The 16,436-nt window shown below is 49.1% G+C and overlaps 1 protein-coding gene across 5 annotated transcripts in view; it reads left to right on the top strand.

Annotated features, from left to right (window-relative positions):
• MAN1C1 (mannosidase alpha class 1C member 1) overlaps positions 1 to 16,436 on the top strand; it is a 145,512-nt gene that overhangs the window by 60,395 nt on the left and 68,681 nt on the right. For all 5 annotated transcript variants that reach the window (XR_004522214.2, XM_033840744.2, XM_073793919.1 and 2 more), the window contains one exon: positions 9,560 to 9,656. Coding sequence is in view for 4 of the 5 variants with exons in the window: in XM_033840744.2 (XP_033696635.1) it covers positions 9,560 to 9,656 (97 nt within the window). In the remaining variant the exon portion in view is untranslated. The remainder of the gene's footprint in view (positions 1 to 9,559; positions 9,657 to 16,436) is intronic.

The raw sequence follows: 16,436 nt of genomic DNA, 5'->3' as shown, positions 1-16,436 counted from the left end.
ACTGGGAAAATCCATTTCCCTTCCTGGCAGCTTTGAGATGTTGCAACCGTGCTTCTGGGTCATTGCCAGACCTGACCCTTTCTGTGTGCGTGTTTTATTTTTATTTTTTTTTTGGTTTATTTATTTATTTATTTTTGGCTGCATTGGGTCTTCATTGCGGCACACAGGCTTTCTCTAGTTGCGGCGGCGAGCGGGGGATACTCTTTGTTGCGGCAGGCGGGCTTTTCATTGTGGTGGCTTTTCTTGTTGCGGAGCATGGTCTCTAGGCACGCGGGCTTCAGTAGTTGTGGCACGTGGGCTCAGTAGTTGTGGCTCGCGGGCTCTAGAGCGTAGGCTCAGTTGTTGTGGCGCATGGGCTTAGGTGCTCCGAGGCATGTGGGAATCTTCCCAGACCGGGGCTCAAACCTGTGTCCCCTGCATTGGCAGGCGGATTCTTAGCCACTGCGCCACCAGGGAAGTCCGCGTGTTTTATTTTTAAAAGGGGAGGATGTCTCACTGTTTCAGTGATTGCTCCTTTCTCCCTAGCTGCCGCCAAAGAACTTTCCAATACAAACTTTCTATTCAGTTTCCCACTCTCAAGGCGGTCCGCCAGTATTCTATTTCTTCCTCTTCTCAAACACATCATTTCTTGGCCCCATCATTCTGGGGCCCCTCAGGCTGGGGTGGGTGTCTTTGTCTGGGCAATGCAGTGGATTCTAGTCACCTTTCTGCAGGAGAGGATTCTAGAGCTCTGAGACAGGTAGAAAGAACATCTTAAACAAAATAATGTCTGCCTCAAATTAGTAAATATTTTTCATTTTAAGAGTTCATGTCATTGCAATTTGTTCAGGTGGACAAGAACAGCTTTTGTTTGAGAAAGAACTGAAGAGGTGTCTTAGGATTCTGCTCTGATTGCTCTGCCTCTCACTGACGCTTTGTTTCCTGCCTCTGCAGAGCTCCGTGAAGGGAAGGCTTTGTGATCTATTGTTAGGTATTCTTTGAATCTATAAAGCATACACTGCTGGAAGGGAGGGGCTTCCAGACCATCCAGAGCTCCTGTCTCTAGCATGGACACGCATTCATGCACACACACACGTGCACACACACAAAAATGATGACTGCCTGGTGTGTATTTCTAGAACCCAGTGGGGGCAGAGGTGTTTAGTTCTTGTGTCTCTTGATTCTTACAGCCACGTTCTTGATTTCTCTTTCTGTAGCTCAGGCTGCCCCTACCCCCATCAGCTGCTTCACTTCTCTTGCTGGTTGGCCCCCTCTCTGACTCCTGGCTGGAAAGGCCTTTTCCTCTATCAAAACCCACTCCCTCCCAACCACCCCAAGGCCAACCACCTACACGATCCCTTTAGGCTTTAGGAGTAGCACTATAACATTTCTTCCTTATGTTTTTCATTTTAACCATCTTTCATTTTCACCTTACAAACATTTCTAGATATTCATTATAGAAAATCCAGAAAGTATAGGTCAATAATAAGAAAAAAATAACCACTAAACCTCTCACTATCTGACATAACCACTGTCAGCACTTTTGTGCATTTCCTTCCAGTATTTTTTTTTCCTTTAAAACACTCGTACATAGTCCAGTGATCTTCATACCACGTAACTTGGTATCCTGCTTTTCCAACTAGTATTATATAATGAACATCTTTGTGTGTCTCTCCCTATATAGTGATATTTAGTTTATATCACTAAACATTTGGAAACACAATTTTTAATACCCGTTTCATACTTTACATCTCATACTTTAGCTCTTGCATGATTATTTTTAATTGGGAACAATACCTATCCTGTCAAGCCCACTGAACTGCTTGATCAAATGAGAGAAAGTGTGCAGAGAGCTGCACAAATATGCGCAATAATCATTCATGATGTTAGTTTTATCTTCCCAAGTGAACTACTTTGTATGTTGTCACGGAATTGTTATATACTTTCCTATTCAACTTTTGCACAGCAGTGGGCAAAACTAGCTGTCTGGGTTTAATCTTTAAAAGGGAACATACTTATTAATAACTTTTAATTTTTTTCCTAGCAATTTCTTAGAGGCTCTGGCCTAAGGAACTTACCTGAAATATAGAAAAGGGAGTGTGCACAAAGATGTCCATTATGGCATTATTTACAATAACCCCAAAATAGAAATCACTGACATGTACAATTATATGGGAGGAAGGTTAAGTAAATGATGCTGAACCTACTTGCGAAGTTATTATATAGCTGTCTAAAATGATGTTTACAAAGCCTTTGTAATAAAATGGAAGATGTTTATGTCATCATCACTGGAAGAAGCAAAGATGAATGAAAAAGAGTGGCAAGAAAGACACCAAAGTGGCAACAGTGGTTATAATATTTAAATGATAGATGATTATTTTCTTTCTCTCTGTTTTTCTGCAATGAGCTTGTATACCTTGGATGCATTAAAAGATAGGTGGGTAGGTAGGTAGGTAGATGGATGGATAGATAGATAGACAGATCAACCTTATTTTTTAAACTATTGGAAAGGACGTAAGCAGAAGAGGCAAGTACGGGGCACAGAACTGAGTTCAAGTGAAAGTAGTGACCCACAGGTGGGAGAAAAGGGCATGGGGGGCTGAGCCCAGACTGGGCTGGAACTTCTGGAAAATGCTTAGAACCACAAAAGGTGCCTTTTAGTTTATTTTTGGAGCAGGAAGAACAGAGTAAGGATGGGCACCTCATTTGAACATGGTAATATAATTATAAAAGGAGAAACCAAAATTGCTAGTTCCTCATTTGCTCCATCCTCTGACCAGCGTGGGCGGGACAGGCTTGGTGAGGGGAATGTGAAAGCCCAGTAGGGCTTTTGAGGAACCGAGGGGTAAGCGGAGCCACAAGGAGACTGGCAACAAGCACATTCTATCATAATTTATACAAGTGGGGGAAAACAGAATTCTGTCATGTATAAATCTGGGTGGAAATGACATCAACATCCTGCAACGTTCCCTAATTTTTTTTTTTTTTTCTTTTTTTTTTTTTGCGGTACACAGGCCTCTCACTGCTGTGGCCTCTCCCGTTGCGGAGCACAGTTCAGGGCTTCCCTGCTGGCGCGGTGGTTGAGAGTCCGCCTGCTGATTCAGGGGACACGGGTTCGTGCCCCGGTCCGGGAAGATCCCACATGCCGCGGAGCGGCTGGGCCCGTGAGCCATGGCCGCTGAGCCTGCGCGTCCGGAGCCTGTGCTCCGCAACGGGAGAGGCCACAACAGTGAGAGGCCCGAGTACCGCAAAAAAAAAAAAAAAAAAAATTCAGACTTTTAGAAAAGTGGCAAAAGATACTACAAAGATTCACATTTACCCTTCACCCAGATTCCTCAAATGTTAGTGTTTTACCCTGTTTGCTTTGTGTACACTCTTCTCTCTCTCTTTCTACACACACACACACATACACACACACACACACACGAGGTTTCTGAACTATTTGGGAGTAAGTTGCAAGCATAATGCCTCTTACCCCTAAATACTTCATTGTGTATTTCCAAAAGGTTGGTTCTACTTTTCTATATAACCATAGTAAAACCAGAAAATTAACGTTGACACAATACTATCTGATCCCTATACCCCATTCACATTTTGTCAATTATCTTGATGATTGTCCTTTATAGTAATAATAATAATAGTAGTTGTTATTATTTCTGCTCCAGGATCGCATCCAAGGTCACGTATTACATTTAGTTCACGTCTCTTTAGTCTCCTTCAGGCTGGAACAGTTCCTCAGTCTTTCCTTTTCTTTCACGACCTTGATGTTTTTGAAAAGTAAAGGCCATTTACGTTGTAGGTTGTCTGTCTCTCAGTTTGGGTTTGTCTGATCTTTCCTCATGATTCGGTTCAGGTTTGCATTCTTGGCAGGATTACCACTGAAATGACGTGTGTTCTTCTTAGTGTGTCATATCAAATGGCATGTGATATCTATTTGTCCCCATTAATAGTTTTTAAAAATATAAATTAATAACAGCTTTACTGAGTTATAATTCACATATGATAAAATTCACCATTTTAAAGTGTAAAATCCAGTGGATTTTAGTATATTCCCAGAGTTGTACAGTCATCATCACAATCAATTTAGAACATTTTCATCGTCCCAAAAGGCCCCATACCCATTAGCCATCATTCTCCATGTCTTTTTCCCTCACCCCTGGTGACTACTAATCTACTTCCTGTCTATAGGTGTGCCTGTCCTGGACATTTCATATACATGGAATCATACGCTGTATGGCCTTTTGTGTCTGGCTTCTTTCACTAAGCACAGTGTTTTCAAGGTTCATCCACGTTGGAGCATGTATCAGCACTGCATTCCTTTCTATGGCCAAATAATACTCCATTGTATCTATTTACACATGTTGTTGGTTCATTCATCAGTCAATGGACATTTGGGTTGCTTCCACTTTGGGGCTATTACAAATAGTGCTGCTATGCACATCGTGTACAACTTTCTGTATGGACATATGTTTTTAATTTTCTAGGGTGTATGTCAGGGTACCCAATACCCCCGCTAGGTTCAGTGATTCACCAGGAGGGCACATAGTCCTATTCCTGGCTGATTTACTACAGTGAAAGGACACGAAGCAAAATCATCAAAGGGGAAATGTGCGTACAGGGAAGCCCTGGGGAAACCAGACCCGGCACGCAAGAGTCCTCTCTGGGTGGAGTCACCCGGAACACACTCCATTCCTTCAGCACTGAGTCGTGATGACACGTGTGAGACGCCATCCACCAGGAAGTTCATTAGAGACTCAGTGCCCAAGGTTTTTACTGGGGGCTGGTCACGTAAGTACCCTCGGCCTAACATGTACCGAAATTCCAGACCCCCGGAAGGAAGGCAGGTGTTCAGCATACACCACATTGTTTGTACAGTCTCAGTGCAGTAAACCACCCTTACCCATCAGAGAATGGTGAGAACACTCACTAAATCCAAGTTCCCAGGCACCGGCCAAGGGCCAAATCTGCAAGCAGAGCCTTTCTAGGGATAGAAGTCTCAGGCCTACTGTGTTAACTCTGTTCTGCACGAGTCTACACCCAGGAGTGGAATTGCTGGGTCACGTCGTAACTCCATATTTAACTTTTTATGCCACAGTGTTTTCCAAAGCAACTGCACCATTTTCATTTCCACCCGCAATTGATGAGGGTTTCCACTTCTCCACAGCCTGGCCCACACTTGTTATTGTCCATCTTGTTGATTATAGCCATCTGGTGTGACGGATAGGTTTTTAAGTTAGTGATTTGCAGGCATTTAGAACCAAAAATGAGGATCCGTAGGAGCCAAAATGTGTTCTCTAAGAACAAATCATACCAGCCTAACCCCTGATTTTTCTTAAAAGAAAAAAAAAGCATCTGTTTTCTCTGTACTCGCTGTACGGGGGGCAGAGTGCTTCTGTATTTCAGTCCTGTCCTTCATAGTATCTTCGTATACAAAAATGGAGACACAGGGCTTGGACTGATTACCTGGAAGATTCCTCACTTGTTGACAGATGACACTCAAAGAGCAGTGCTGGAGCCAGGTGAGGGGCCCCTGCTGCTGTTTCCCCAACTCTGTCCTCAGCCCAGCCATTTAATGTTTCTCTCTAAAACTTGGGGGAGACACAGATGGCGGTCCCATGAAAGCAGGCAGAATACCCAAAACACACAGACACACACACAGTGAATGATAAGATCTGGTTCCAGAAAGATCCTGACAGCACGGAATGAGTATGGAGAGTCCAGTGAGATGCAGTTGTTAGGGACAAATGGCAAGTCCACACCCACAGGGTCTGGTCCAGATGTAACCAGGGAGAGTTTGCACTTCGGTTTCTGCTTATTACCAAAAGCCAACCGTAACAAATGGGTGACGAAGTCTGGGCACCCTGGAAAAACGTTGTGATGTGTATCTGCAGTTTCAGGGGATTTAGAGCTCTGCCATCGGGCGACCTGTCGAAGGAGCCGGGCTGTTCAGCCGGCCAACAGGCAGCCTAAGGTGACTTGAGAGTTGGCTCCCCCTGGATGAAGGGCTGTGGTGGGAGCATACGAGCTGTCTGCCCCATGGCCCGTAGGGAAAAGCAGGTTTAGATTGATTAAGAAAGAACTTTGTGAAACTCTGCAATTGAATGAGCTGCCTGCTAAGGAGGTAAGCACCCTGTCGCTGGGGGTGCTCAAAGAGAGATTACTTAGTCTTTTTAAGGAACTTGCATGGGGCAGGAGGTGGCCTGAGTTCTTTGAAGCCTTAGAACTGCCTAAACATGAAGCCAGGGACTGTCCGTCTCTAAAGGCAAGTCCAGGGGCTGCCCAAGGCACATATCACCAGTTCCAGAGTGAGATTAGCCTTTCTGTAGGTCACCCTCTTCTTGTGCCCCTCACAATCCTACTTGTCCATCAGGACACTTGGGTGCCCGTGAAGCTCCCCTTGAGACACGCGCTTGCCTTCTTCTGAGCACCTCTGTTACTCAGAAGCCCCCCCACCCCATCCCCCCGACCCATTACCTATTTTACCTGTGATGTGTGTGGTCCACACGTCAAGTCTCCCAGCCATGTGTTAAGCTCCAGAGCCGATTTTCTTGTTTGTTCTTACTTTCATTGAGCAAATACTTAATGAGCACCTATTATGTGTCAGTCCCCTGGTGAGTTGCCAGGCACGCAGCAGTGACTAGGGGATGGGGGCACTGACCAAATAGTCGCGAGTATAAGAGTTTAACTGCAGGCTGCTGTGGGACCTGACATCAGGAATGTGGGGCGGTCGTGGGGGCCTGGCTGGGGAGGAGGACTCCCTGCAAAAGTACCCTTTCAGCTGAGAGTTGAAGGAAGATAAGCAGTTGGCAGGAAAGTGGAGGGAGGGGTCCGGGGGAGCAGTCCCACCGTGGCTGCAGCCCAAACTGCGGCCGAGCACAGGCTAGGACACCTGGTAGGTTGGGGCGCATTAGGAAGAGAAGTAAGGACCACCTGGCTGGGGGCTTTCCCCGTCATCCCCGCTTATCCAGCGCCTGGGCTTGCGAGCCGAGGTGGGAGACACAAGGATTAGCGTTCGAGGGTCTGTGGGTCCTTGTGCACGTGTGTGTGTGTGAGAGCAGCTCTAATTGCCTTCTGAATCCTGTCCCAAGCGACACAGGGATTATTTGTGCCTTCCTTCCTCTCCGTTGATGTGGATGACTGTGAGAACGGGCCACGTTCCAACATCCCCACGTCCCTGCAGTGACAGCTCCTTTGAGAACATGTAGATACCCATGGTTCTCTTAATTACTCCTGCACACCCACTTCTCTCTCTCAAGCAGGTGGGGTTTGGGGGTAGGGTGCAGTCCTCCCCCTCCAGACCTCTGCTCCTGCTTTCCTGCTGCCATTTCTGTTTTAACAGCCTCCTGCTGCTCCCCTACCCATCCCCCACCCCTCCCTCCCCTCACACTGACTTAATCGAGGCCCGCCCCCCCAGAATAAGAGAGACTGAGGGAGGAGGCCAGTCTCCCTTAAGCGCTCATACCCAGCAATTAGTTTCCCTTATTGCCAATTCAAGATAAGTAGAAAATAACCAAGGAATGGAACCAGGGCTCAAAACCTGTGTCAAGTGCTTGGCACGCAGTACCGTGACATTTGCATGTGTGTCTCCTGGGAAGCCACACATCAGGCCAAGCATGGGGGTGGGGTCTGCTGGCCTGGGAGTTGAAAGAGCTGTATTCCAGCCCTGCTGGCTGTGCCACCCTGACCACCTTCCATCTCTGAGCCTCAGTTTCATCATCTATGAAGTGGAGAGATGGTACTAGATTATTCTGCCATTTCACGGAGAGCCCAGGACACAGACCTGTCAGGTCTGCCCTCCTGGTCTGTGTGTTTTGGCCCCAGGGGTGAGCATGGCAATGGTTACTGTCCAGGTGTGCCTGGAAGAGATGGCTGCTAGACCTTGGCACCAGGAGTGGCAGAGCATGGAGAACGCAGGTGGCGATGTCCAGAAAGACAGTGCTGAGGCAGGAAGGTGGGCTGGGAGATGGAAGGAGAAAAGCAGAAGGGTGCCAGACAGTGTCTGGAAGTGAGCTGGGAAATAGAAATAAACACATATAGTAGACTGCTGGTTCTCAGATGTGGCCCATGGACCACGTGGGGATGTGTTAGAAAGACAGGATGTCAGGCCCCACCCCAGACCTGCTGGATCAGAAACTCAAGGATGGGGCCCAACAGCCTGTTTTAACAAGCTCTCTAGGTGATTCTGATGCACGCCAAAGTCTGAGAACTAATAAGGTGGATGAAAGAGGGGTGGATGGATGAGGCTTGGAGAACCAGATGGGTATTTTAAAGGCTGAGCAGGAAAGAGGGCTCGTGTTTGTTGATCACTTGCTGTGTGAAGTCAAAAACTGGGCATTTCCAGCTACTTGCTTTCATTTAAACCTTTCAGGATTGTGGCAAAGCAGCCCTTGTTATCCCCATCTCAAAGATGAGGCAGCTGAGGCTTGGAGACATTCAGTTGCTTGCCAAAGTCAAAGAGCTAGTGGCAGGGGTAGGATTAGAACCTGGGCCTCCCGGCCCCGAAGCCTGAGTTCTCTCCACGACACCAGGCTGCCTCCCACCTGCCTGTCCTTCAGCTGTGCCTCCGCTGCCTGGGCTGGCTCCCTTCTCAGCCCCATGGTCACCGCAGAGGCCTGCTCTGCTGTCCTTCTTCGGCAGCCTGCCATCAGAGGCAAAAGGGAGACCCTGAGGGGGGGGCGGGAGAGCAGGGCTGGGGACAGATTGTTGCCTTGCGTTCCTCCAGCCTCCAGTGCTAAGTGCAGTTAGGAGACAAAGGTGCTTGTATGCTTGTGATGCTGCCGAGGGGCTAACATGGTTGCCTTAATGTAGTAAGAACTCACGCATGCACTGGGTGACAGAGCTGACGGATACTCATTGCCAAGCCCTGTGCAGGGTGCTCTGGGGGAACCGAGGCAAAGAAAATGTAGTTTCTGGCTTCAAAGAGTTTGTGGTCCAGAACCAGTAAAACAAAAACTAACAGTGACCGGCTGGGGTGCTAGGAGGCCTGGGAGAGCCAGCCTGGGTCAAGCCAAGTGCAGGAGGAGTTCAAAGAGACTCAAGCAGTGACTTTAGGGGACAGACCTAAGGCTTCGGAGCCAGAGGGCATGGGTTCAATTCCCAGCATGCTCACTCACTCCCTGGGTAATCCTGGGCGAGTAACCTCATGTCTCGACCTGTCTCCTTATCTACAAAATGGAGTTAACAACCCCTAGCTCAAGGGACGGTTCTATTAGATTCTAACAGGCATCCCTCGTTGAGTTTTGTTTCCTTCCATTCAGAGGGTCACTTTAGGTCCGGGAAGGCTTCACGGAAGAGGTGGCTTTTCACTTTGGCACTGATGGATGGCTAGAATGTACTTAGTGCCTTTTGTGCCTTCTCTGAGGAATCTATGGGTAGATGCAGGACACGTGGGGTTGTCGGAGAACAGCCTTCCAGGCATAACTATGAATAGAACAGTGGTGAGAGGAAGTCGTCTTTCTCAATGTGGAAGATTGTTTTTATAATGTGGTTTCAAATCCTGTTGCAAAGGGCAAGGCCAGGTGGCCAGCCCGCGCTATTGGGAATCTCCACGCTCAGGGTCTGTTTCTGCTCTTTCTTACAGATGATGCAGTTCGCCTGGCAGAGCTACAAGCGCTATGCGATGGGGAAAAACGAGCTCCGGCCCCTCACAAGAGACGGCTACGAGGGCAACATGTTCGGTGAGCTGACGTCGGAAGACCCCCTGCCCCTGGGGGCCGAGCAGAATTTCATTTTTGACTTTTTCTCTCCTGAGCTATGTCCCTGTTTCTCCAGAGCTGGGGGCTCCCAAGTCTGACTTCCTCCAGGGTTGTCTAGGCTTGTGAGCCTTCTAGGTTTGGGGGGAACCCACATGCTTCTCCCTCACCTCACACACTTCTTTATATGCACCTGTTGTTAATTTTCAGAGCAGACAAACTTGGAAATGTGAGTGGGGGCAGTGAGTGACGGACACTAGTTGCCATGGAGAAGGTGGGCAGATCTGAAGGACACAGAGGATTGGGTTTAAATCCGCTCCTCCAAGTGGCTGTAAAATGATCTTGGGTGTTTTCCTAGAGAAACCAAACATGTATCTGATAAGCTGGGCACACGCGCTGCCTTTAGGGTCTTGGGGGTGCGTCTCTCGCCGGGTGGCTTGGTGGACAGTCACAGTTAGGGAGCAGCACGGGTGCTGCTGTGTGTTGGCAGCTTGAGTCTGACCTGTAGCCACACTTGCCAACATCTCGGTCCTTTGCAGCCATGAGATCCTCCTCAGCCAGAGCCTCGAAAGCCCTTCTCACCCGGAGAGACTGCAAAGTGCCTCACTGTGGGCACAGCTTTAGATATCAAATGTAATTCCCGGACAAATCACCAGCGCCCCTCTCTGCAGGCCCTTCACATGAAAAGATGCTGGAGGCACCTGGCTTCCTTCTTCCCTGTGAGACAGGAGCTATCTGGGGAGCTGGAAACAGAAATTCATCACCTGTATTCCCCACCCCTTAGAGACACAGGCTCCTGACATCAAGAACCAAAGAGCTAAGTCAGATGAAAATCCCCAGAAAATTTTCAAAAGCAGGTTTACAAGGCCCCCCATGCGTAGGGCAGAGTATTTGTGTTACGGGAAAAGGGACACAGGACCTACCTTCCTCCATGTCACCAGGCAGCATCCCAACGCTTCTGGCTGTTCAGGCAGTTCACTCCCCTTGGGTAGGGGGGTGTGATTTGGGGTAGCTGCTGCTGCTGCTTTTCCCCCCTGCTTATCATAGGCATGTAGGGGAAAAGAGAAAGTATCAGAAAGTGTAAAGCAGGCCAAAAATAACTCGTTCTACCATGTAGATGCAGCCTCTGTGCACATCTCGTCTTATTTCCTTCCAGTCTTTTCTTCAGTACACTTCCCCCACCCATATACAGTATTATGTTCTTCCTTTTCTTTTTTTTTTTAACTGAATGTTACATCATATGTGTTTCCCTAACTCGTGTAAATTTTTTCATAAAGAATATTTTTAATGGCTGCAGTTATTGCATGGATGTGCCATAATTCGTTTAACCATCCCACTAATGTTGGACAAAGGTCCTTTCCAATTTTTCACTATTAAAAATAACACGGCAGGGCTTCCCTGGTGGCGCAGTGGTTGAGAGTCCGCCTGCCGATGCAGGGGACACGGGTTCGTGCCCCGGTCCGGGAGGATCCCACGTGCCGCGGAGCGGCTGGGCCTGTGAGCCATGGCCGCTGAACCTGCGCATCCGGAGCCTGTGCTCTGCAATGGGAGAGGCCACAGCAGTGAGAGGCCCGAGTACCGCAAAAAAAAAAAAAAAAAAAAAACAAAAAAAAACACGGCAGTTATCATCTTTGTGCATAAAACGTTGTCTTAGGATAGGTTCTGAGAGAGGACTCCTGAGTCGTGGGGAGGAAGACAGGTGTTTCCTTAACCTCAGATATGAAATGTGTGGATTCTAGTTTCAGAGGCTCGCTGCCTGACCCGTCCAGATCATAGACTTCCCCAACACCCACATCAGCCCTGGGGAAAGACGGCTGGTGTGGCTCTCATCAAAGTTGTTGGAGCTTTGGCTACTACTATAAATGAGGGACATAATCCTCTCTCTCTACACAGTGTGCAAATATTCAGGGAATTGGTGGAGGTTGGGGGGAGGCTGTTGATCTCTGAAACTGCGGAGCATGGGCCTAGCTATTGCTGTGACCATCCACGGGGATAGAGGGAGCACTGCTGGGAGGAACTGGGCTAAACCAAGTCCCATTTTCTGAAATTCCTCAGGGCCTGTGATTTAAATCTCAACCCTTTGGCCCCTTTCCCATCACTGAGCCTCAGGAAGAGTGGGCAGCTTGGAATGATGCAAAGAAACCTGGACCTTGAACCAGAAGACCTGGGAGCGAGTCCTCACTCTGCCCTGAACTATCTGTGTGGCCAAGTCACTTGACCTCTCTGGGCCCCTGTTCGTTCATCTTGCACACTCAGGTTGCTATGAGAGCATGTAGGAACGTGCAAAGGGCTAAGTATATATGAGTGATATAGGATTTCCACAGTAATAAGTGGGGTCGGCAGTTGCCCAGGTGAGCCCATGGAGGGTTCTGAGGTCCCCTGTCTCCCAAGAGCGGCCTTGGCTAAGGCCCTGGGTACCCGATCATCCTGCGCCTGCAGCAGTCCTGGCAGTGAGACAGGGCCTTCTTTCTGTAGCCAGCCACTGAGCTGCAGTGGGAGGCTGGCTCCTGGGTAGGGCCCCAGGCACTGGGCGGGGAGAAGCTAGTCTTGATTTTCTTACACTTTCATTCAGCAGCTGCTTGTGTAGTGCCATGCCCGGTGCTGACTGCTGGGGATGCAGGGATAAATGACACAGTGAAAACTCCACCAGCTCTGCAGAGACGTACACTGGCAACCCTTCCTCGGAGCCTCTCTGGGGTCTGTCTAGGTGCTCTCAGAATGAGGGGCACGTAGAAGGGATCATGATCAATGATGTGACCAGTCCTTCACTGGCTTGTGGCTCTAGGTCCCTGGAGCCCAACAAGTTCAAAATGACTTCACTCCTTCCTGGTTGAGTGACCTTGAGTGTTCTCTGAGCCTGAGTTTTCTGTAAAGTAGAACTAATGAAAACATCATACCCCCAGCCCAAGGCCTGCCTGACACACAGAACCATCTTAATAGCTGGTAGTTATGCTTATTGTTGCCACAAATGGGTCTGATGATACAGATGCTTATGCCAACACCCCCAGAGGAGGAGAGTTGAGGGGCATTCGAGGAACCTGGAGGAGGTTCTAGTTTGGGTTGGACCCATGAGGGGCTTGGAAGCCAGACTGTTCTGGATGATAGGAGTTGAACTGGCCTGAATGAAGCTGCTTCTCACGCCACTGGCTTCTTTTGCTGGACTCACACGGGCTTGTGGGTGGCCTCGTTCCTGGGCTGTGGCAGCCGCCGTCATCAGTCACCTCACTGTAGGCTGGGCCCTGCAGGGCATGGTCAGATGGCAGCTGTCCCCACCCTGCCCTGCCTGGCTGAGTGGATGTTCAGGGTCCCTGAGCAGCGTCCTGCATCCTGGTGCATATCAGTCTGCCACGGGCCCTTGCAGGCTCCTCCCTGGGCCTGTGGGGCCAAGAGAGCTGCATACGGGGTAGAGTAACGAGCTCACACTGGTGCCTGGCTTTGCAGGATTTACACGGGATGCAACGAAGACATCAGCTGCAGAGCCTGGTCTCCCCCCGTGTGGCAGTTCACCAAACTGAATTTACCCTCCCCACCGCCCGTGCGCCCCTCCCCAAATCTGTTCTCACTTTGAAAGTAAGACCTCTGGGTGAGGCACCTCTCAAGCCAGTTTTTGTGTCCTGAGCAATTCAGTGTTAAAGTCTCTTCCTATTTACCGCAATCTGGCTCAGCAGGTCCTGCCAGAAAATGCCCCCAAGACCCTAGCGGCTGCCAGCAAAGTGGACGCGGCCTGTTCCTCACGGGCACAGGGCCGGCACTCAATGGTGATGCTCTCATCACCGTGAAGTCACAGGGGTGAGTCTGCCACTTGAAGAAGACATTCGAGGAGGGCAGTGTAGAGGAACCAGCCATAAAGCAGCAGCTGGTGATGCCGTAAAGCACAGTGGCTCAGTACTCAGAGGCCCAGCTTCCTTACCTGTAAAAGGGGCTGCTCCTAGGACCTGGGGGAAGCCAGCCGAAGAGCGTGGACTCTGAGGCCAGAGGGCTTGGATTTGCATGCTGCTCTGCCACTGCCCATCTGTGTGACCTTAGGCAAGTTTCTTAACCTTTCTGGGCCTCAGTTTCCAGCCTTAAATTGGGGACAACAGTAATACCTACTCGCAGGATTGTTTCGAGAACCAAATGAGTTAATTTGTGAGAAGTGCTTATATTCAGGCCTGGCACACAGGAAGCATTCTTCAAGTTCAGCTGCTATGAGGATGACATAAGGCCCTTAGGACAGTGTGTGCTTCTCCCATTTTGACTGGGCTATGACCGAGTCTCCTGGACACAGGGACCCACGTGCGGACTCCAGGGCTTTCCCAGCCCTGATCCCTCCTGCCCTGTTCCCCTCAGCCCTCAAGCGCCTGTGGCAGAGATCACGGATGGGCAGCCCACCGGTAGTCAGTGTACCTCTCACCCTTTCATTTATAGCAGCTTACAATGGAATTTTTAAGAGGGAAGAGTCAGGGGAAAGTTAGGGCTCAAGGCTATGGAATAAATCGGCCTCCTGACAGCAGAAGGGTTTCCAGGAGAATAGTGGGAGCTCATACCCAATGCCAGCTGTCAGCCTTAAAGCACTTAATGACATTAATCCTCCCAAGAACTCAGAGTGGTCATAAGAGCTCCGTTCTCCCTTGGCATTGGGGAAATCGGTACTGGGCGCACAGTCTTGAGAGGTCCCCAGCAGAGAGGCCCTTTGGTGGCAAGTCCAACTGCCTCATCTTAGAGTTGCGGAAACCAAGCTCAGAGAGGGGAAGGGACTCAACCGGGGTGACACAGCATGTTAATTGTAGGTGTGGAATTGAATCCTGGTGGCCTAGTCCCAGCCCAGTGCTCTTTGCACCACCCACTCTGAGATTAGCCAAATTGTCCAAGCCCAGATTGTCAAAGCACAGGCCTCTGGTTCTGGCCAGATCACCACCAGGAACTAGACGTTCTCAGAACTCTAGCAAGAGCAGATTTTCTTTCAGGAGGTGTATGATTTGGGAGCCAAGAGCCCACCTGCTTCCTGTACGTGCATCATACCAGGCACCGTAGCTGTATTCTCTCGTGTCCTCCTCACAGCCCTGCTAAGGTATAAATTACCCCCTTATCCCCATTTCACAGATGAGGAAACTGAGACTTGGCAAGGTTTAGGACTTGCTTAGTCACACAGTTATCAAGCAGAGACTTAATCACAGGTGTGCTGGACTCCACAGCCCAATCCACAGACCACCATGCTGCCCTGTCCTCCAGTGACCACGTGTGTGGCTGTAGAGAAGGGAGCAGGGGCAGAGGGATGGTCTCAGGGTTGGTGGTATTGCATCTTCTACTCCAGTGCCCTCACAGAAACCCAGAAAGACATGTATTTCAGGTCAGGGTCTGCGGCCACCCATCTGAAGGCATCATGATTTATTGGACATCAGCTGACTATTCAGGGCCTGGGAAGAAGATTCAGATTTCCCTCTTTTCTCCCACCATAGGAAAATATTTAATCTCTGCCATTAACCTAAAAACAGCTACTTACAAGACATGCCGTTGGCTGTCAGCATAATGAGCTGAGAAGAGCATGGATTTGAGAATCAGACCAGCCTGAGTCTGAATTCCAGCTCTGCCACTTACTAGTCATGTGACCTTGGGCGAGTTTCTTAAACTCTCTGCACCTCAGTTTCTCCATCTGTACAATGAGGACAGTGGTGAGGAGTAGATAAAGTTGATGTTTGTAAAACCTGCCCATATGCTTAAATAGACTTGCCCATATGCACTCATTAACTATAAGCTACCGCTGTTATTATTATATCAGTTATAAAATAATTGTGAGAATAATTATATCCTGAGACAAAAACAAACAGTGTGTGGCACACAGTAGGCTCTGGATAAATATTGTCAGATGAATGAATTGCCCCCTGCAGTCTCTGCCTGCCCTGTTTTCCCTTAAGCCCTTCCTCCTGGTCCTGCTGTGCTCAGTTCCTCTCATCCTCTGCAGCTGCTTTGACCTCCTCCATCACAAAGTGCATTAGGAATCGGCAAACTGACCCTGAAAGAGCAGCAGTCCTGCTTAGTCAGCGGCTCTGATCTTGGGCATCTTCTCTGTGGAGGATAGAGGTGCTGGTATAGCCAGAAGCGCCGTCCCTCTGCTCCAAGCTGGCCCAGGGTGACCGTGAGAGCCCCAAACTGGATTCTGCCTCTGCCTGGTGAATCCCTGATAGAACTGCCCAACCAAATCCCCATCTCAAGGGATGATTATGGCCTTGGGTGAGTTAAGAGGGAAAATGAACACAGCACGATTTTTCAGATCACAGGCTGGGAATGTTCGGCCTTGGAAGAGAAAAAAATAATCTTTGCCTTGTAAACAGAGCAAATATGATGTTGAAGAGGGAATAAATCCAGGCCCCAAGATGTCATTTTTACAATTGCATTTTGGCATGTGACTTAGTGCCTTCTGCAAAACGTTCACAGTCTCCTACACAGACACACACACACCAATCTTACCGGGTCTTTATTGTGGGCGGAGAGCTGCACTGCAGTGTGGCTGCCGGGAGAACTGCATACTTTGCAGATAGACAGTTTGTGAAAACCACTTGCTTCCCAGTTTCCACAGGTCTCCATGCTGTTTCCACGGTTCTCTGTGTTTGTTTCCGGGTGGCGGCGGTTTTGACTTTGGAGTTGTGCCTGGTTCAAATCCCTGGTGTTTACCAGCTGATTAAATTGGACAAGTCACAGAGTTCTCTGAACCTCAGTTTACTCACCTGTAAAAGGAGGCAGGCGGGGCTAGGTAGCCCCAGTACAGTGCCTGGCACCCAGTAAGTC

Source organism: Tursiops truncatus, chromosome 1, assembly GCF_011762595.2.
Source record: "Tursiops truncatus isolate mTurTru1 chromosome 1, mTurTru1.mat.Y, whole genome shotgun sequence".
NCBI lineage: Eukaryota > Metazoa > Chordata > Mammalia > Artiodactyla > Delphinidae > Tursiops > Tursiops truncatus.
This window is presented reverse-complemented; position numbering and strand designations above follow the sequence as displayed.